Source organism: Trichosurus vulpecula, chromosome X, assembly GCF_011100635.1.
Source record: "Trichosurus vulpecula isolate mTriVul1 chromosome X, mTriVul1.pri, whole genome shotgun sequence".
Classification (NCBI taxonomy): domain Eukaryota; kingdom Metazoa; phylum Chordata; class Mammalia; order Diprotodontia; family Phalangeridae; genus Trichosurus; species Trichosurus vulpecula.
In genome coordinates, this window is record NC_050582.1 from 8,053,193 (window position 1) to 8,075,110 (window position 21,918).

Below are 21,918 nucleotides of genomic sequence, written 5' to 3' on the forward strand. Positions count from 1 at the left end.
TAAGTGGTTAGTATTATGACTCAAACCCAGGTCCTTTGACTCTAAATCCTGTACTCTTTCTATGTCACCCTGTCTTGCTACAGTTGGTAGTCCTTTTTTTAGTTAGACACCAAACTTGTTTTGTTTTGGAATGCTCATGTGCCTATAAAGAGGTTGAGAGTTGAATTAGTATACTATATATAGTGCTCCTCCATGAACATTAAAGTATGTTGTGCTATTGAAGCCTGGATGCCCTCTGGCATTGGAAAGAACAGTCCTTTTGAATACTGTTTTAGGGCCTCTTTACCCCTTCATATCTGGATTTGAACTTTGAAATGGACCAGAAAAGTGGCATCTAATGGGAAATGGCACACATTCCAGCCCTTGGATGTAAATTGCACTTGGGCAGAATAAACAGTCTCCTCCCAGATTGAGGTCATTTTGTATACCTAGGATATTTGCACATCAGGCCCTCTCCTGACTTTTAGCAGTTAGCTGAGAGTCCATGGGGAAGGCCTAGAGCCTAGGGGAAGGAGGAGTCCCTCATTTGGAACTCCAGGAATAAGGGTCAAACTATGTGCTGGGTTGACTTAGATATCCTGATAAAATGGCTCCATGGAATGCCAAGTAGTTGCTGTCTCTATGTGTCTGTCCAGAAACTGGTTGAAGGTTGGATTTAAGAACAGAATTTCCCTGGCTCATCTCTTCTGCCATCTGTTATGCATGTGACCAGTCTTAGAAGTTTTTTTTTTTCCCTTTTCAGGAATATGCTTCTACTGTGAGAAGGGCAGTACAGTCTGGAAGTGTCAGCCTGAAAGACAAATTAACCATCGAATTACATCGTAAGTAGTCCATATCTTCTTCATGGTCCCTTCTGTCTCTTACAAGTGAATGGGCAATGTCTCTTTTTTTAAACTCAATTTTATTTTATTTTCAGGTTAGAATTTTTTCCCTTCCCCTCCCCTTCCGCCACCATTAGGAAAGCAAGAAAAAACAAAATCTGTGTCAAACATTTAAGTCAGACAAAGCAAATTCCCACATTGGCCATGTCCAGAAAAGCTATGCTTCACTGTGTACTCTTGAGTTCTTCAGCCCTCTCTCTGTCTCTGGAGGTGGGCAGTATGTCACACTACAGTTGGTCATTGTGTTGATCACAGTTCCTAAGTCTTTCAAAGTTGTTGTCTTTACAGTATTACTATTGCTATGTTCATTCAGTGTTCTCCTGGATTCGCTCATTTCACTCGTAAGGGTCTTCCCAGGTTTCTCTGAAACCATCCAAAGAGCAACACAGCTAAAAACTATGGGCCTGTGCCTATGTACGCTGTACCTATGGGAGTGTCTGAAAATTGGCTTCCGAGAGATCAGACGGATAATGCCTATTGTCTCTTGCCTGATATATTCAGCCTCCTTGGTTCCTTACTATCTAAGGGAATAACAAATGCTGGCCTTTGTTTGTAAAGATCACCTTTCAGGACCCCCCCCCCACCACTGGGAGGAAGCATGCTTTCCATAATGGGTGAGGTTTCACTGGGGTGTTCACACAGTCTTGGGGAAATAGCAGTCAAACTATGCTATGGATGAGTTTTTTCCAGGCTAGGACTGGAGATCAAGCTCACAACTGTGGGCTCTAAGCATCATTCTAGAAGCACAGCTTTTTTTTCTTTCTATAAAGTACCATCTGCAGTGATCAGTATTCTAATTTCAGAAAACTCTCTGATAGTCTATATCTAGAACATGAATGTTTCCGAAGACTAGTTTGAATGAGTAGAATAGACTGCTTAGAATAACACAAAAATACAACATTTATGTTCATATAAAATTTCCTACAAAAAACCACAGCTTCACCAAGCTATTCCGTCCTCAAACATTAATTGGGAAATTCAGCAAGTCCTAGCAGAGTTGGGAGTTGTGAACATCATGTCACCTGGCATTTCTCTGCAGAGATTACTGGTCACATAACACAACTCTTAACGCTTTACTGTTAAAAGAAGTGGTAGATTTCTTAATAAAATACAATGCACATACCTTGTTACTATGCAGGTCCTCGTTATTGTGGCCGTAGGAGGCTTACAGTTCATTGAAAGGATGTCAGGATTAAGCTTTTGTTTATTTGTCTCTAGCTGATGGACGTCATGGAATTGTCCGTGTGGATCGTGTCCCGTTAGCCTCCAAGCTGGTTGACCTGCCCTGCGTTATTGGAAGCTTGAAAACCATTGATAAGAAAACCTTTTACAAGACTGCAGATATTTGCCAGGTATGGATAGACTGGTCTTTTCCTAGTATCCACTAGTTTTCACATCTTCCAGGTGTTCCATTGTATTTGGGGAATGACTACTTACTGTCACTGATTTCTAGGCTAAAGACACAAGGATGAAATTTCATGCTTCATCTTGGTGTTTTGAGACTTAATTGTTCATTACCATTACCTCTTGTCACATAAACAGCTTGTGGAGTGTTGAACCTCCTGTTGTCATTTGTGGTGATTCATTAATTGAAAAATAGGAGCAGCTTGGGATCTTCTCCTTCTGCTGAAGCAACCTGCAGTTGACCATAGAGGTATAGACTGGTTCTTATTCATCATTTCTGCTGTTGATTTCTTGTTTTTTTTTTGTAAATCACAATGCTGGGATCTGTTTTCCAACATACTTCCTCCTCTGCAGCGGTAAGTACTGTAGCTTCAAAAAGCCTTTTGCTGGATTTTGTATTTGTAGTGCTGCTTCGTGGCAAAGTGACTATAATAAAATGCAAAGTGCATTGTCCTCTGACCTTTTATAAAGTTTACGGGTGCTTTTTGTTTTCACATCCTAGTCATTTCTAGATATATACTCCCAACCCCCACACCCTCTAGTGAGCTTTTCCTTGTAACAGAAAAAAAGTTAAGCAAGATCAGTTGCCATGGTCACATGACAGCTTGTACAACATTATACCTCAGCTGACCCTGTTTCCCCCACCCCCTTGTAAGGGGGGAACTTTACATTTCATCCCTTCTCAGGGGCCAAAATTTGTCATCATAACCACAAAGGGTTAGCTTCATTTTGTTGTTCTTTTTGTTTATGTTATTGTAGTCTTTGTGTATATTGTTTACCTGGTCCTGCTGACTTCATTCTACTTCAGTTCTTATATCTCTCTGAAATCTCTATCATTTCTTACAGCATGGTAATATTTCTTTACGTTCAGATACCACAGATCGTTCAGTTATTCCCCAGCCAGCGGGCACTCACTTTGTGAGTGCTAGAAAAGTGAGTGCACTTGGCACAAAGAGGTTGAATAAATGCTTACATTTCTTTGCTGTCTCAAAAAGAGCTGCTATGACTATTTTGGCATATATTATACTTTTGTTTCTTGTTTTTTTACTCCCTTGGGGGTATGACCAGCAGGAGGTTTCTAGGTCAAAGGGAATATAATCATTTTTCTTACATAATTCTGAAATGATATCTAGAACAGTTGAACCAATTCACAATTCCACGGAAGTATATTAGTATGCCATCTTGCTCCAGTCTCTCTAGCAATGATTATTTAAGTCTTTCAGCATCTTTTCAGTTTGCTAGGTACAAGATGAAACTTCAGAGTTGTTTCAGTTTATGTTTCTCTTATCAATTATGAGCTCCTTCCTTGCTCCAGATCATTTCAACAACATCCTCCATTCTCTCCTCCTTTGCTCTAGTCTCAGAGGAAGATGCCATCTCTACTATCTGCTGATTCCTTCCTTATTGCTGACAAACATTCCCAGAGCTCCACATATTTTAAAAACTGCCATTTGACCTACAGTCCCCTCAAGCTATCATCCTTTTCAGATTCCTAGAAAAAGCATTCACACTCACTGCCCCCACTTTGTTACTGCCTTCTCATCTCCTTGCAACATGGTTTCTAATCTCTTTGGTCAACTGAAACTTTTGTCCAAGGTTACCATGTTCTATTAATTGCCAAAGCTGATAGCTTTTTTCTTCATTTTGACCTCCCTGAAGCATTTGACATTGGCCATGCTGTCCACACACACACGCGCGCGCGTTCTCTCTCTCTTTCTCTTCCCTCCTCCCTCAGTTTTCATGATACTGCTCTCTCTTAGCTCATCTCCTGGCTATTCCTTCTCAGTTTCCTTTGTTTTGAACTACATCCTTAACTCACCCCTTACGTGGGTGGTGGCCCCAAGGGCTTTCTCCTGGATCTTCTGTCTGTATAATACATTCTCTCTGATTCTGTCAGCTCCTGACATTAGCTGAAGTGTTCCAGATGAGTGACATCTGGGAAGTGCTTTGCAAACCTTAAATGCTAGCTAATATTGTTAGTCCACACCCATAGTCGCCCTTCACCTCTCTGCAAAGGAAAGAGAGAGAGAGAGAGAGAGAGAGAGAGAGAGGTGCTTTCTCATATCTCTTTGGGGCCAAGCTTGGACATTTCAATTTTAGAGCATTAAGTTTCACAAAGTGATATTCCTAAAGTGCATTTTCATTCCTCAAGAAATTTTAGTGACTCCCTCTTTCTTCTAGGATAAAGTACAAAGCTGGCTTTTGAAACCTTTCATAGTCTGCCTCCAAGCTTCCTCCCTTCCAAGCTTATTTCATTTTCTTTTCCTTCATATGCTTTGCATCCCAGACAGACTGGCCTTGCTATTCCCCAGGCTTTACTCCATGCCTAGAATGGCTCCCTTCCCACCTCTACCGTATAGAATCTATAGCTCCCTTCAAAACTCAATTAGAACCACTCACTGCAGCCATTTGAGAAACTGAAGCTTTATGTGAGTTGAAGTTTTCAAATGAGGGGGCTTAATCAGTTTCTTCCATTCCTTTCAGTTCCTGCATAGGCCTCAAAGGCTCATTCCAAATTTTGTGACAATTCAACATTGAAACTGGGGAAAGGAAAGGAAAAACTCCCCATGTTAAGCTTAGATGTCCAACTTCTATTTATTAAAGATTGGGGGAGGTGTGTTATGATCCATCAAATCTACATCTAGTGTGGAGGGGTGGGAAGGCAACTCCCATGATGGCTTCCCAGTTTTCCTTTTTTGTATAGGAAAAGATTTCTCTTTTGACATGTATTAGGGTTGCTCCCTCCTTCTGGGAGGTTCTGGGATTTCCAGATCTATACTTTGATGAAGTGACAATGTAGGATCAGAATGTTCCCACGTTTACTTGAGTTCAGCTGTTAAGAGAGATGTTGTCTGTGGTCCCAAGTACTGTGGGTCTGTGTGCGCCCAGGTGGATATGTACCTCTGAAATCATAAGGGAAGACAGGGAGACATTCTTTGCTGGTTTTGGTGGTAAAAGAAATGAAAAAGCAACTAAAGCTACATAGGGATACAGGAAAATAGCCAATTAATTTGGGTGTGAATGTTCCCAAGGAGTTCTGGCCAATCGCCAGAGAATAGCCTTGGATCATCCTCTCAAGTAAGAACCAAAGACATCTGCTGGGGATGCCTTGGGATTCTGCATGGGAATGTTAAACCCATCTTCTGGAGAGGAGTGAGAAATAAACTTCCAATACACAAGGTCCTACCATGGGGAGAAAAGGCCCTAATTATTAATAGAGTCATGTAAGAATGTGTGCATACCTGTATATTTGTTTTATGGCAATCAATAACAATTCATTTACATTCCTCAGAGGAAGGATGGCAGAGTTAGAAAATGTTGAAAAATACATTCTGATACATGTCATAAAAAGGTCATAGGAAGCACACAGGAGACACTAAGAAATGAATCACTGTGGTTAGAGTTGATGGGGCCTCTAGCAAAAGCAGAGCTCAAGTGCCATCTCCTGTAGGAAGTCTGTCTGTTCTCTGCCAGTTGTTAATGCCCTCCCCTTCGAAATTATTTTGAATATACTTTGTATTTAGTTTTCTTTTTACATGTTGCTTTCTTCCAAAAGAATATAAATTCCTTTAGATGAAGGGCAGTTTAGTTTTTGTCTTTTTTATGTCTGTTGTTTAGCACAGTGCCTGGCACACAGTAGGTACTTAATAAATGTTCCTTGAATCAAATTATTAATGATTTGGAGCAGTCTTCCATATGGTTGTTAATATTTTGCAATTTAATTTTGATAAATGTTTGTTTATATCCTTTGATCACTATTTGAGGGAATGGCTCTTGGTCTATGTTAATTCCATATATAACTTGGATACCAGATTTTTATTAGTGATTTTTGATTTAATTGATTTTCCTTAATTGACCATTTCTCTTCTTATGCTAGTCATATTGATTTTGTTCACGAAAGAGCTTTCAAAATTCTATATAATAGAAATTTTCTGTTTCATCTTTTATGATCACCTCTACCTTGCTTGTTTAAGAATTCTCCCCCAGCTACAATTTATGAAAGGTACCTCCTTTTGATTTTCCTCTATGGTTTTCTTATGTAACATTTTACATTTAGGTGCTTCTTTGGTGTTAAGGGTGGCAGTCCATTGTTAAAATCAACACCTGACATCTAAGTCATAGAGCCTCGAAACAGCTTTTCTGATTTTTTTGGGGGGGGGGGTTGCTGTTTATAGATGCTTGTGAGTACTGTGGATGGTGATCTTTATCCACCTCTGGAAGAACCAGCTGCTTCCAGTGATCCAAAAGTAAATAAGAAGAAAGATAAGGACAGAGAGAAGAAATTCATATGGAACCATGGCAGTAAGTGAGAAATGTTTTTCTTGCCCTGGCTTCCTTTTTACATCTACGGAATCCTACTTAGTGGTGACTCAGACATCTCCTCAAGCTTAAGCCCATTTCGCTTCCTAGCCAGAGTTTAAAAAGGGCCTGAGCTTGGACCTGTGACTTTGAATCCTAGCATCTCTCTCTCATATGCCTGGTCTTCTGCCATGCGTTGTGATTTCATGATCAGCCTATGTCACTTCTGGGGTTCCATAGGATGAATTTTCTTTTTCTCAAATCTGTTTGGACTGTTGTTTAACCAACAATTAAGCTGATGCATGTCAGTTTGTTTTGTTTTAGTCACACTGCCACTGAAGAATGTCAGAAAGAGAAGGTTCCGGAAAACAGCCAAGAAGAAGGTAAGTTCTCAATTCATGCAGACTATTCATTTCTCTGCCAGGTGGCCTTGGGATGGGAAAAGGTGTCAAGAAGAGGTCTGGCTAGAGGTTCAGGTAACACTTTGGACGGGAAGATTTGTAAATGGAAGGCACCACAGTCTGGTCTCACAGTCAGCCCTGGACTGAGCATAGTATCAGCAGACAGACTATATCCTATTCTCAACTGCCTCATCCTTGTAAATTCTTAAGGAGGCCACTGATAACCTGCTAAAGAACAAAAGGATAATTTGTTAATCCCCCCCCCAAATGTAATTGCATGGGCTTCAAAGAGTTGGAGTCAGATGCTATATAATATTGTTTGTTCATTGTTTCAGCATAAGTTCATAGTTCACTTAAATTGAATAAGCTGGGAAGAGAATAATTGCTTCTCTAAGTCTTTCCCCCAATTTGTCTGACCGAAAAATGGCTTCACCATTTTAGGTCTTTCAGATAATTGCTGGGGAAAATGTTCTATTTGTCAGTCAACTTTGTGATCTGTTTCTCTCTGTTTTGTAGCTCTTTATTGCAAAGGCAGTATTGAATTGTTACACATATGTAAAGGCAGTATCAGGAAATCTGTTTTATAGACAATTGTTTGCTATTACTGAGTCTTCCTTTTGAGGTACTGATTTCAATTTGTGCCTTGACACCTTGGTTATTCTGGAGATAATGGCTTGAGATAAGACTCAAGGAGGAACATGCAAATAAGACTTGCTTTTTATGAGTGTTTCTAATAACAAAAATGGGCAGCTGGGTGGCATAGTGGATAGAGTGCCAGGCCTGGAGTCAGGGAGTCTCCTCCTCCTGAGTTCAAATCCTGTTTTAGATACTTCCTAGGTATATGACCCTGGGCAAGTCCCTGAACCCTGTTTGCCTCAGTTCCTCATCTGTAAAATGAACTGGAGAAGGAAATGGCAAACCACTCCAGTAGCTTTGCTAAAAAACACCCAAACGGGGTCACAAAGAGTTGGACACAACTGAAATGACTGATTAACAGCAAGGAAATAAAATCTGGGAATTTCAATAGCTAATAAGGGATGCAGGCTATTGTTGCAAAGTCAATGCAAATATTTAATAATAACTAGAATTTAAAGGGAGAGTCCTTAGAGTGAAAACTTCTATAAAGTCTTAAAATGGAAAAAACCAAAGCTCCCAAGTCGTTTGTTCGATAGAGGAAAGCTCCCATATCCCGTATGAGCCCAGGTGCTGGAAAAGGCTTCCTTTCTTGCAGCTGAAGAATGTGGTCGTTTGGACGACTTTGCCCGCAGTAGCAGGCTTATCCCTGCCAGCCACGGGGCATTTAATGCTGTTACTGTTCTTTTGTCTCCTCTGGCCCAGTACATCGAATCTCCAGATGTGGAAAAGGAAGTCAAGAGGCTGCTGAGTACAGATGCTGAAGCTGTCAGTACCCGTATCCTTTTCTAGCTAAAATCCTGAAGCCCGGGAGGTTCTCTGGGCCTTCAAACTTGTTTTCTTCATTTAGCCTTCAGTAAAGGCATTTACTAAGATGGTACAGTAAGAACAGTTGGTTCAGACCAGGGTGTACTCTCCCATAAAGACATACAGTGGCCATGTTTTCTTCATTTAGCTAGCAGAAACCCGAATAATCAGATTTGATTTGTTGTTTTTGTTAATATAGGGCCTCCGTTAACCATTATAGGGGCACTTTGCTATACTAAGAATCTAGGCACAAATGGGCTGAGGTCAGACCTAATTAAGTAGTGCTTCAGTTAAAGAGACTGTGTGGAGACCTGGTACTCTTCTTGCCTTTTCCTTAATTGCACCTGTCTTCAGGATGGGAGGTCATTGCTGAAGATGAAACAAAGGACACAGATAACCATGGTTCCCTGACCAGCCTGGACACCTCTCCAGGAATGAGTAGCCATAAGCAGGGCCATAGCTCATCAGGTATTGCATTACCTTAGGCAGAGCTTGAGTTTTGCTGGAGAGGGGTTTCTGACTGCTTGCTGGATAAGCAGCTTTCAGAAACCTGCAGGCTCTTGTTTGCAAAGGATTCCTAAGCCTCCCTTCAACCTTCCTTGGTGACTGGCTCTTTGGTTTGGGATTAGTATTCTCATTTCTCTCCCATCCTTAATTACTTAATGTGTGGAGAGGACTTTTCAGTGTTTCCTGGTCCTAACTCTTGTTTGTGCAGAGCACGCTCATCCATTCAGCAGAGTGGCTTACACACTAGTGGGAGGTATTTGAAATATCGTACTTATTTGTTGTTTCCTCTTGTTTCAAACTAACAGAGCATGATGAGCTTCGAGAGATATTTAATGACATTAGCAGCAGCAGTGATGATGACGATGATCAAGATCACCATGACGATGAAGATATAAACGTCATTGACACCGAGGAAGACCTGGAGAGACCATCACGAAACACACTTGATGAATCTGATGAACAGCGCCAAGAAGATGAGAAAGCAAGTCACCTTGGTAAGTCCCAAGACTCAGGGGCCCTAGTGCCCAAATGAGTGCCAGGCAACTTCGAACAGGTGAGAATCGGATTGTGGCAAAAGCAACTGGTCCTGATTGCGGTCATGGTCTACCACTGATGGAGGATGGACTGAGGAGAAACAACTTTCTCTTAGTTCTAGGACTCCAGAAACAGATTGATGTGATGAAGGGAAAGCACCAAGAGACTCGGGACAGAGCAAAACGCCAGGAGGACCTCATCTTCAAAGTAGAAAATCTGGCCCTCAAGGTGAGCTGTGTGATCGCCCCTTCAGGTGGCAGCACTCTTCCCCCCTCCCATCTTAGCCAGTATTTGCTCGTCTGTCACCATGTACTGCCTTCTCCTCCCCCAGAAGTGAAGCTCCTTATGAAGCCAGGAACTCCTTGCTTTTGTTTACCCAGCGCCTTTGCACAGAATAGCTCTTAATAATTGGTGAATTGAAGGCATGCTCTGTCCTTTAGAAAAATTACACATCACGTGTGATTTCTCTTCCGAATTAATGGTGCTTTCTTTCCCTTCCCTCTCCGCTCTCCCCTGTCTTCCCCACCCACCACCCCTCGGCTGTGTATTTCAGGCCTGTTCTCCTTGCTCATTGTTGGTTTTTCATTTGCTCAGCTTACTTTTTGTGATCATTTTATTTACGTTGTTGTCATTGTGTACGTTCTTTGGGTTCTGTGTTAGTTCACGTGGATCTTCCCATATTTCTATAAAATCCTCATATTCACAGAATCACAGAAATTTGTCATTTCTTACTACACAATAATATTCCTTTACATTTCAGAAACCACATTGTTCAGTCATTCCCCGACTTAGGGCATTTGCTTTGTTTCTAGTTCTTTATTTTTTCTCACTTAGTCACTGCTTCTCTTAGTCTATTTTCATTTGTTCTGTGCAAACACTTTTTAATTTTATGTGGTTGAAAAGGTCTCTTTTGTCTTTATTAATCACCTCTCTTCCTTGTATAGTCAAGCATTCTTTTCCAGCCATGGTTGTGAAAGGTATCTCCCATTTTTTTGTGACCAGTTATTTTCAAGTCATTGACATAGTGTATATATTGAATGGGGATTTCGTCCCTTCCTAATTCTGTTCTCTTCAGCTTAGTCCCTGTTCCTAACTCTCATCTCTGCGTTTCCTTCTACATTACTTCTAGGCAACATTAACTCCATTTCACTCTGAAATCTGCCCTTGAGGGCCCCATCCACCCTCCATCATTCTTTATAAAATCGAAAAAAGCATTTTGAGCATCTTCTGTGACCATTTTGGAGGAAGGAGCCAACTGGCTTAAAATGTATTTGTGTTAAACACCATATGTGAATCTCAAAAGCAGGGATTAGTCAGACATGATTTAGCTCCAATTGAAGATTCTGATTCTCAGTCAGTTTCCACTTAGCCTTTGCACAGAAGAGGACTGCTGTCTTTTTCAAAATGCCTATATGTGCCATTTTCTTCTCTTGGCATCCACTGTATACATTAAGGGAGCCAATTGCACGCTTGAGCAAAGGCGTGTAATTTGCTTTCTATTCTGACGTGTTTAGCAAGTTTCAATGAAAGGAAAATTTGTTATTGAAATACATCATCTCTGAGTTGGAGGAGGCTTCCAGGCCACCTCCTACCTGAAATGGGAACAGATGGAGAAGGCCGTGCTGACTCCATCTTTGGTGAGGCCTGTCCTTTGGTTGGTCAAAGGAACAACTGCTCACAGAATGTGACAGATTTGTTCTATTGCCCTTGCTTTGAGATCACGTATGTGAGAGGACAGAGATAGGGACAGAATGGATTTGTGATGTCATTGGTGTAAGGAGCTTCTGGTGAGCAATCTCCATCTACCAGTATTGAGTCAAACCTTCTCTGCAGACCAAACTGCTGCCTAGAGCACCAAGAGATTAAGTGACTTGACTGCAGTCATACATCTGGTATATACATCAGAAGCAGGGCTTTCCATCTGCTATTCTCTAATGTAGAAAATGTTATGCAGATTGAGGTGATTTTTATTATTCCTGTAGCTTTATAACAGCAGTTCTCAAACTTTTCGGTTTCATAACCCTTTTTGACTCTTAAACATTATTGAGGGCCCTCACCCCAAAAGAGCTTTTGTCTATGTGAGCTATGTCCATCACCATATCAGAAATGAAAAAGCTTAGTATTATTATGAAAATGGTTTGGACCTCCTAGATCTCAGGCTTTCGAGGTCCTGCAGAGCTTCCCAGACCATACTTTGAAAACCACTGCTTAATAATATTACTTAAGAATGATAGTATTTGGCCATGATGAAGAGCCAGGATGAGACAACATAGGAATTCTAGTTCGACTCTGTCCATTTTATTTCAATGTTCAAGGTAGCCAAAGGATCACAGTGGTTCTGATGCCCAATTAGAAAAGGGTTAATAGTTTATCTGAAGGCATTCTGTAACCATTCATTTAGAGGAAAAAAGGAATGTTTTGTAGGGTGTTCAGAGTGAAGTGCTACAGAGCTATAGTAGGGAGTGTGGTTGAAAAACACTAAATTGATGGAAAGAGAGAGTTTTTGTTATACCCCAGGGTTCCTCCTTGACTAACTGCTCCAAGAGCACTTTGTCTCACTTGCTTATTGTCTCTTTGTTGATGAGGCCTAGCATTCATTGCTTCTCTGACTTATTTTCCAGAGCCGTCTTCAGGCTGCGCTGGATGAGCTCAAACAGCAGGAAGAACAAGAAAAGCAGCAGGTAAGGAGATGCTCTGCAGACCAGGAAGGGAAGCCTCCATCAGAACTGCCATCACTCCCTGTCTCATTTTGACTGTCTGACCCCATTGGGACAGGCACGAATGACAGTGGCCAAATCCGCCCCAAGTAAGAAGGCAGAAAGGGAGGAGTATCGGTGGTGAATGGTGTGGAAAAGGCCTTCTGGCTGTTTTCCCATGGAGGTGTGACCTTGAACTGTCATGGCAGTTTGCAAGAGCCCTGTGTAGACCTGGCAAGGGTGAATTCTTGGGTTACACTGGTTTTTGCTACTAGTGTGGGCTGTGTCCCCATGTCCTGTGGAGCTTGAAGAACTCATCCACCCCTTCTCTCATCAAGTCACACAGCTCTCTGGCCAGCTTTAGGTACCCCCTGGTCAGGTGTGAAGACTTGTCATTTCTGTCTATACAATACCATGCATTTTCCTCTCCCAAGACAATGGGCCCAAGGTCCTTATCCCAGCTTTCCTGGACAATTTCGATGACCTTTTAATTTGTCTCCATGCTTCACTCCTCTCTTCAAGCCACCCTCCACACAGCTGCCAAAATAATCTTCCTTAAGGACCGGTCTGACCATGTGGCTCACCATTGTCTCTAGAATAAAATACAGACTCCTCTCTTTGGCAGTTAAAGCCCTGCAGAGTTTGCCTCCAGAATACTTTTGCAGATTGATTTCCTAACGTCCTCCTTCACACACTCCTTGGTTCAGCCAAACTGAGCATTCTCTCTCCCACCTCTTTCCCTCTGCAGAGTCTGCACCCTGTGCTTGGGGTGCTCTCCCTCTCCTCTCTGCCTCGTGGCCATGACCTAGAGCAAGGGGTGCTCTCCCTCTCCTCTCTGCCTCTTGGCCATGACCTAGAACCACGAGGTGCTCTCCCCTTCCTCTCTGCCTCTTGGCCATGACCTAGAACCATGGAATGCTCTCCCCATCCTCTCTGCCTCTTGGCCATGACCTAGAGCAGGGGGTGCTCTCCCCCTCCCCTCTGCCTCTTGGCCGTGACCTAGAACCACGGGGTGCTCTCCCCCTCCTCCCTGCTTCTTGGCTGTGACCTAGAACCATGGAATGCTTTCCCCCTCCTCTCTGCCTCTTGGCCATGACCTAGAACCACAGGGTGCTCTCCTCCTCTTTGCCATGACCTAGAGCAGGGGGTCTTCACCTTTTTGTGTCATGGGCCCCTTCTCACAATCACGGTTTTAAATGAATCAAAATACCTCAGATTGCAAAGGGAACCAATTATATTGAAATAAAGATGTAACTTTTTTCCCATCCAAGTTCATGGACCCCTGACATCTATCCCAGGTGAAGAGCCCCTGACCTATAGGAAGCCTTTGTTGAACCCTTTAGTTTTTAGCATTCTCTCCCTTATCCTGTATTTATGGATCTGTTTAAATATATTCTTCTCTCCCTCTCCCCCTCCCCCCATAGAATGTAAGCTTGAGGGCAGGGTCTGTTATGTTTCTGTCCATATCCACAGCACTTTGCACAAGTAAGTGCTTAATAAATGTTTGTTGGATTGGATTAAAGAAGCCAAGTGCAATGGGGTCTCCAGAGAGGGAAAGAGATTAAGCTCCCTGGAGCCAGGACTGCTTGGAGAGCTTCTTAGTGGCCTTGCAGCCATTCAGCCTTTTCTGGGAGTACTTTCAATCCAGGGAAGTTGTTTACAACCAAAAAAGTGAGTAAGTAGACACGGCACCTTCTTGGAGGGAATAGTGCCTGATCTGGGCTTGGAAGGCCAGTGGTTTGGAGTAGGGTTTTTATTGTAGGAGTAATGTTAGGGGGAGAGGGGGTGGGGGTGGCGGTGGCAGTAGTATTTGGACGCATAGAGATGGAGGGGAAGTCATTCAGGGGTCAAGCAGAATGAGCAAAAGCTCATCTATTTTGGCCTGTGTCGTGTGTGTGTGTGTGTCTGTGTGTGTGTGTGTTGAGGAGTAGTGCAAGACAAAGCTGCATTGCTTTGAATGTCTGACTAAGGAGTTTGGGCTGAATTCAGGAGACACTGGAAGCTTCTGAGCAGGGAGGGCACTTTCATGTTGAATTAAGCTTTATGACACCCAGTTTAGCCGAAGTGTTTAGATCAGAATAGAAGGGAAGGATCTGAAAGTGTAGAGACCAGTGGAGAGGCTGGCCTGACTAGTAGGGAACGGAAGAAAGAAATGTATTGCAGAATTCTAAAGCTAGAGGTCCAGCACCAGGCAGGTGGCTGTGCAAAGGTGAAGCATGAGGGGATAGTCCTGGAGGTATACACCCAAGCCTGGAGCCTGTGTGACATTGGCAGAAAGAAGAAAGGGGACTAGCTGCTTTGGGGAGGGGAGAGAGTGATGGTTTTAGACACCTTGAGAGGGAGGCTTCTGCCATGCTGAGTTGAGCTGATAGGCCAGCTTTGTAATTAGGAGCTGGAGTTCAGGAGAAGGGATGAGCCTGAAGATTCGGGTTCGGAGTTGTCTGCGTAGAAGTGATGGAAGGTGAGTACATGGGGATGAGAAAGTGATTGAGGCCGGAACGTGGAGGAGCGAGGAGCTCCCCCACTGGGGAGCTGGAGTGGAGGAAAGCCACAACTTGGCGTTATGGCCACTGAGCATCACTGAGGGTTCCGGTGACTAGAGAGACTCTGTGGCTACCTCCCTGGTAGCTGGCACACGTGTCCACAGCTTTGTGAGGCAATGTTCCCCCTACTTGAACGTCCTAGGGTCAAAGTCACTATTAGGTATTTTCAACAGTCCTCGTCTCCAAGGCCGTGCTTTTGGTTCCTGTGTTAGCATTGGGTAGTAGCTAGAGCAGCGGACTGGGATTCAGGAAGAGCTGAGCTGGGTTTGGTTGCCACCTCAGACATTTACTAGCTGTGTGACTCTGAGCAAGTCACTTGGCCTCAGTTTCTTCATCTATAAACTGGGAATAATAGCATTTACCTCACAGGGATGTTGTGAGGCTCAAGCTATCACATGTAAAGCGAGTCACAAACCTTAAAGTACCATATAAATGTGAGCTACTATTAGCATAAATTTAAATCAAATAACCAACACGGAGAAGGAAGGCACTGCATTCTGAGTTAGTGGCGAGTCAGAGCAGGCAGGATCTTAACCTATACTCCGTGCTCCCCCCAGCGTTGCAGGGAGCAGTGAAATGAAGCATAGGCACCCTGATTGGCACCATGGCTGCCACTGGCCCATCCCCTGTTCCCCTGCAGAGGGTATGGTCTTACTGTGCACTCCCTCCTAGCAGCTTCACTGCCACCTTTGGAAACTTGTTGTAATCAAGGGCAACATCCTCCCTGGGGTCATTACAGCATTTTGGAGCTGCACTCTTCATTGGGGCACCATTTCTGTCCCTGGTGAGGAATGAAAGACACCCAATGATAATTGTTCTTTTTGTTTTCTGCAAGCCTGAGTTCTGCATTGTGTAAGTGCACCTAGATTTACAGATGAAATGTTTCTTCACCTCTCCCCTTGCAGCTCAGCTCCTTGCAGGAACAGCTGGATTCACTCCTGGAGAAGTAAGGGCAGCTTGGCTGTCAGTTGCCTGTAATCTTCACGTTGGCAAGCATCATGCATGCAAACTTTGGGTGCATCCTCTGGGCTGAGGATAACAGGAAGGTGGACATGGGACTGCATTCACGTCTGTGTTTCTGTTGCCTGTTGAATTCATCCTGTTTCTTGTCTTTGCATCACCACCGATAAGTAGAAGATGCTGGGTGCCAGGGCCTGGCTTGCAGTGAAGTCCTGTGCTTAGTGGGCTAGCCACGACAGCCTGGTCACTCAGGCCCGCCTCTGTCACTGGCTTTGACCTGTTAGCTTTCTGTTGCTCTGTGGGATCATCAGAGGACTCAGCCATATTGTCCAATGAAATTTGAGCCTGGAGGCTCTGCAGATGTTTGCATCTGTTTTTATTCTCTCCTGCAAAAAGGAGGGCAAGTCATGTGCAATGTGTCAGGTGCCAGCTCGGGAAAGAGTGTGATGAATTTGCAGCAATGCATGCCTGCTGACACCACTGACCTGGTGGGTTTTAGAAAGCCTCTAACTTGGTGTCATTGAGGCACAGCACCTAAGAAGGGCAATAAGGAGCTGTTGTCCTTAAGTTGAACCTACAGAACAAAACCACCTCCATCAGAGGAAAATTGTGACTTCTGTCATTCCCCTCATCCCCACCTGGGTTTGTCATATACTTTGATTTGAAAGTCTGCCAGTATCTGTTGGGCTTTGTTGAAAATTTCTCAAATAGTGCTTTTTCAAATGGTTTTGAAAATCTTGTGCTGAAGAATGGACCCTCATTCCTTTAGTAGGGGCTGTCCCAGGAAGACAAACAGTATTTCCTAATGGAAGCTTTTGAGGCACAAAAACAGCAAACCTTGCAATTAGATTGGAGCCTCAGTAGAAAAAGGAAAGAGCTCTTCTGGTTCCTTCCTAATGGACTAGGCAGTTCTCAAATTAATCAGACGAGATTGGGGATTTGGGAAGCAGATAGAAAAGGGATTTTAAAAGGCAGTTCTACTTCTGCCACTGTCTCAAAACATCTTGAGAGTGATTGGGCCTGATTCTTCAACAAGTCTCAGAAAGAGGATTTTTCAAGCTTCCCTGTGGCAGCGGGGAAGCTGGTCCTTGGATCCCGAACATGCAGACCGGAATCCACCATTACCAGAAGCTTTTGCAGCTTGGCATAGCACCTGCCAGCACTGCAGTCAGGAACCCAGGAACTTCTCTACACCATGATGCGTCGTTGGAGAACAGCCTTCCTGGATGTTCCTGGCTGAACGAAATTCTGCTGCTTGCCCTGGGAGGAAGCAGATTCCCCATGGAGGCTGTCCGTCATCCTTGTAGACCAGGCTCACCTTCCCGAGGCCAGTTCCTTGTGTGCTCTGGTGTCGCACTGTCCAGTAGCCCTACTCGCCAGTATAGCTCTGTACTCATAGTCCCTGCCTTGTCTTGGCCAGAAGTGGAAACCTCGTCAAATTTAAGAAGGAAGAAGTCATTTGTATATAGTGTTATGTGTGTTGCCGTGTGTTTCTTTTTTGTCTGTAACTTTAGATTATATGTAGTCCTTGTAAGCAAGGTCAGGTGTTCTTTTAGCTTCCACACAATGCCCACTGTTCTGTAGCTGAGGTGCTAATAAGAGACAGCACCTGAAGACTCATGGGCTGCCTTTGCTTTTCAAAGGTCCTGGAGAGCTCCCCTGTGAAGAATATTCTCCAGTTTTCTGGAATGGAGGAGTTTATGTGCAATACCAAGTTAGGGAGCTTAGCCTTTTGCTCCTAAGAATAGAGCTAGAATACTTTTGGGCCTGTTTCAGATATAAGACCTGACCAGTATCTTGTTTTGGTTACTGAGAATTGCCATCTCTTCAAAGCCAGGAAAAATTAGGAAGTTCTGACTAAATCCCGTAGTAGCATTCTCCCTCATATACTTTTAGGGTGTGGGCACCCTGGGATCCTCTTTAGAGAGCTAAAAGTGTCCCTGTGGTGATCAGAGAGCAGAGGTGCAGAGCTTCCAGTGTCTGCTGCTGCTGCCACTCAGCACATCTCTTTGGATCTTTAGGCCTTCACAGCAGGTTTGGAGTAGATGGTGAGTGATGCCAACCAAAAGCCTAGTATTCCTATGGAGAGGTCATCCTAGGGAAGCTCATTAAGGTCAAAGTGTGCTGTGACCCAGTCACTGCTTCAGTATATACCATCATCTACTTTCAGGGGTCAGGTAGGGTCAGGTCCAGTCTTCTTTAAGGGAAGAGAAAGTGTAATGAATGCTAAAATCACTGAGCAGCAAGGCAAAGCCCTTTCTGGCAGAACGGAAGCCAAGGCCATTCCACTGAGAAGTGCTCAAAGGATATGTACAAACAGCTTTCAAAAGAAGGATCGTATATTATCAATAACTGCCTGAACAAATCGTTCAGAATCACTAATGATAAGAGAAATTAATTCTGAGGTTTTACCTCATATCTATCGAAGTAGCAGAGATGTTAAAAGAATGAAAAATGGTCAATATTGGAAGGGCTGCTAGAAGCCAAATGCATATATCACCATTGCTGGAGGTGTACATTGGTTCAGCCGTCCTAGAAAACAATTTGGAACTATGTGTGAAAAACGCTCTCAGCCAACAATCACCCTGTGGGGTGTATACCCCAAGGAAGTCAGTGACAAAGTCCCCATGTATTCCAAAATAATAGCATTTCTAATAGCAAAAAAGCAAAACAAAAGCCCTGCAAACAAAGTGGGTGCCCAGAGGTTGGGGAGTGGCCGATCAAACTGGCATAGGAATGGAATGCTGTTGCCTGAGGAATTCAGAGAACTTCGGAAGATTTGTAAACTGATGAGGACCAGAATGATAATACAATTAAAAAAACAACACTAAAAGACAACTGAACTCTGATGAATCAAAAAGACTAAGCTCGTTCCCAAAGCACAGATGAAACATTCTTTTCCATAAAGAAGCTGAGGACTACTGGTGTGGCATGCTGTATACACTCTCAGGTGTGGTGGTTGTGTTGGAGTTGCATAATTGTTCTTTTGTGTCATTGTCACGGTGGGGGGGGGGGTGGCATATTGTGAAATGACTGGTGTAAAAATAAAAGGCATCAATAAAACTTAAAAGAAAAAAACTCAACCCAAAGCTTTGCTTTCCCTTTTCACCTCCAGCAGCCATCATCCCTTTGCTCTAGGTCTCAATCGAGCTTTAGAAAAGAGAGGTCATTAATATTGCCCTTGGAGGGGCTCACTTCATTCCATAAAAAATAGTACTGCTTACCACTCTGGACACCAGAAATGAAGACGTGCACACGTTATAACAAGCCGCAAGTTGTCCACCTGCACTTGATCTTGGGCTAGACTGCAGGGTCAGGGAAACGTGCTGCTTTCCCCACTCCTGGAGATTTGCCTGCTAGCAGGACAAGGAAACTAAACAAGGGAGCACAGAATTGAGAAGCAGTAGGTAGCCTTTGCCCAGCGGGACTTGCCTCAGTAAAAGGTGCAGGGCCATAGGGAGCTAGAAGCACTAGGGGGCCTGCGCTCATGGGTGGGGGGGAGGGTAGAATCTCTTTAAGATCCCATAAGGGTCTGTTAGAAATTCTGACCAATTAAAGTGCTAGAAGGCCTGTGCTGGAAAGGACTATAAAACTGAGAGAAGGGTGCTGTGTTTTATGGGGACATCCCATTCTTTGGTATCTGGGGATGCGGCTAAGGAGCTGGCACCGAGTGACTTTAGTCCAAGGACCCGGTTGCCATCTGCCATTGTTTGCTGCCACCGCAGTCTCCGAAATGGTTAAGCAGTCCACCTCAAGAGTCTGGTCTTGTCCTTAGAGACACCTTTTTGCCTCAATTTCCTCATCTCCAAAATGGGGGTGGTAACAGCACCTACCTCACAGGGTTGTTGCAAGGATCAAGGCACATAGTGCTATATGAACATCAGCTCTAATTAGTATTAGCTTTGCAGTGCCTGGCACTTAGTAAATACTGCATGAGTATATTTCAAAAGCAGTCTCTAGGCTAAGACCCACCCTAACTAGTTTATCTCCTGACAACCTTCACTTCTGTAGAGCACGTTGCGTTCCTGGTTATGACTGATCACTAGACATGCATGCTGACTTTTTTTTAAAGAAAGTCAAGTTTCTTAGTGGCAGCTTTTCTATGACAGCAAAGATGTAAAAGGTGACATGTTTCAAGTCCATCATAGGCAGGATTTGCAATCCACAGGAATCTGGCAGTTAGATCTCAAGGGCCAAAAAGGGATCAACCATGGAATGTGAAATAGTGATCCAATAAGATATTGTATGTAAAGTACTTTGAGTAATTTGAAGCATGGTATAAATTGAGAAGCAAGGTAGTACAATGGACAAAGGGCTGGATTTGGACTCACAAGGTCCCAAATTGAGTCCCTGCTTTGCCACTTACTGCCTTGGACAAGTCACTTAATGGCCTTGGGTCTCAGGTTCCATATCTGTTAAATGAAAAGATTGAACTAGATATTCTCTAACGTTCCTGCCAACTCTAAATCTATAATCCTGTGATCTTCAGGAAGCCCAAGGCAGGAAAAAGTCTTTGAAGAAGGGGAGACACGACCATCCAAAATTCCAAGGCTCAGGAGGCAAGAAGCACTAGAGGCAAGTGTACTTCTTTTTGAAATCCTGACCAATTCCCCAGCAGCTCTCCTGAGCCTCAGAGGTCCTAGAGAATCTGTGCTTGCAGGCACTCACATTGGTACTAAGTGTTGGGTGGGATTATCTTCCACATAGTAGGATAACGAAGCTGTGGGGGTCCAGACCCACATGAGGTAATTCTAGCTTGGGAGACCTAAATGCTCTATGTTTCTTGACATAGAAGGCTAGTCAGAACCTGAGGTCTGCAGCCCTCCTTCCCTAGCATTTGGTGTGACCAGCTGGGGAAGCTGCTATTCCTGACCCTAGACTGATGCCCTGGTCAGCCATCGCAAGACCTTGGAGTTTGGGCCTTCATTCAACTGGTTCTGTGTCAGACAAACTCCCAAGTCCTACTTCTTTTATTCTATGTTCCCAGATTGCTGTCAACTGGCATGAAAATCTCATCCCCTTGTGAGGTCTCCATATCCTCTCATCCTTATCAGCCTGAGCCCTAGCCCTCCACTGTGCTAGAAAGAAAACTGTGCTTCGTTCTCCATCTCCCCATCTCACACTGTTTCCTCTTTCGATTTTCTGCCGCTGATGGAAATGTGGCTCCTCTGGGAGCGGTTGTTTCCCTTGCTATGCCCTATCTAGGACTGAGGGCTCCCCTTACACCCTCTTGCACAGGACCACTTGCTCCACACTGCTGTCCCCAAACTGGTTCTTTGCTGCTGTTACTCAGGAACTTCTTTCTCCTTCATGGAGTATTACTCCATCCCTTTCTCTCACCTGGTCTCGATCCTTAATGTAGTGCTCTGTTGGCCTCTGGGACATCTCCGTCTCCTGAGGAGGTTCACAGTCTTTCTATCCCATTCCCTGCTCTCATACCTGAAGTAATACCCTCAAAAACCTTGGCTCCTCAGTTCTTCAGTTTCCCCAAGCCCCATAACCTGCTTCTTCAACTCCCTAGGGTGATCGATATGATCTGGATTCTAGATCTTACCACCACCACCCCGCCCCATTCCTTCTGAAATTCTTCTCTGCTGCCTCATTCCTACACTTGTCCTTTATTCATCTCTCTCTGTTGTCACAGTCTTAACCAGTTCCACAGCATGCTGCCATCTTCCTTTGAATCCCTTTCCCCCTTATTCTGTGGTGGCTCATGTTTTACTGACAACCACTTGCCATCCCCCACACCCCCGCTCCCAGGATCCCCTTACCGTCCTCTGCTCCTGCTCACAGATCCCTGAACGCTACTCGGGAAAACCACACGACGCTTTACTTATTTGTGGGTAAGGTTGTGGGGGATGTTTTTTGGAGGAGGGGGGTCATTAGGAGTTTACCATGATATGAAGAAAACAATTGCTTTACTGCTGCACAGCAATCCTGTTATTTTTCCATAATTAAGTATCTCGGTGCCCCCAATGGCTATTCTAAACCTTCTCTTCTAAACTCTCCTCCAGTCTCTTTATACCACGCTTCTCCCTCAGCAGATCATCTCACTTGAAAATAAATGCCATTCCTCAAGACCTTCCTCTTCTCTACTCTATACCTCACACCTCTATATCACCTCCCTATATCTGCTTTTCTTTAGTTTCTGAGGCTGAATGCCCTTTTCTTTAGCAATGCCAACCTTTGTGTTGTCTTCATCTCCTTCTCAGGACTTTCCCTTTTGATTCTTTTCTTCCACCTCTTCTCTCCA

At 43.8% G+C, this 21,918-nt stretch overlaps 1 protein-coding gene across 3 annotated transcripts in view; it reads left to right on the forward strand.

The window, feature by feature from the left end:
- TAF7L (TATA-box binding protein associated factor 7 like) overlaps positions 1 to 21,918 on the forward strand; it is a 28,572-nt gene that overhangs the window by 4,548 nt on the left and 2,106 nt on the right. For 2 of the 3 annotated variants that reach the window (XM_036740149.1, XM_036740150.1), the window contains exons 4-13: positions 743 to 821; positions 2,100 to 2,233; positions 6,461 to 6,587; positions 6,909 to 6,967; positions 8,324 to 8,396; positions 8,780 to 8,893; positions 9,238 to 9,426; positions 9,582 to 9,694; positions 12,088 to 12,147; positions 20,155 to 20,240. In XM_036740149.1, coding sequence (XP_036596044.1) covers positions 743 to 821; positions 2,100 to 2,233; positions 6,461 to 6,587; positions 6,909 to 6,967; positions 8,324 to 8,396; positions 8,780 to 8,893; positions 9,238 to 9,426; positions 9,582 to 9,694; positions 12,088 to 12,147; positions 20,155 to 20,238 — 1,032 coding nt within the window. In that variant the 3' untranslated portion in view covers positions 20,239 to 20,240. Of the gene's footprint in view, positions 1 to 742; positions 822 to 2,099; positions 2,234 to 6,460; positions 6,588 to 6,908; positions 6,968 to 8,323; positions 8,397 to 8,779; positions 8,894 to 9,237; positions 9,427 to 9,581; positions 9,695 to 12,087; positions 12,148 to 15,610; positions 18,752 to 20,154; positions 20,241 to 21,918 lie in introns of those variants that run through there. The other variant, XM_036740151.1, reaches the window with a different exon arrangement.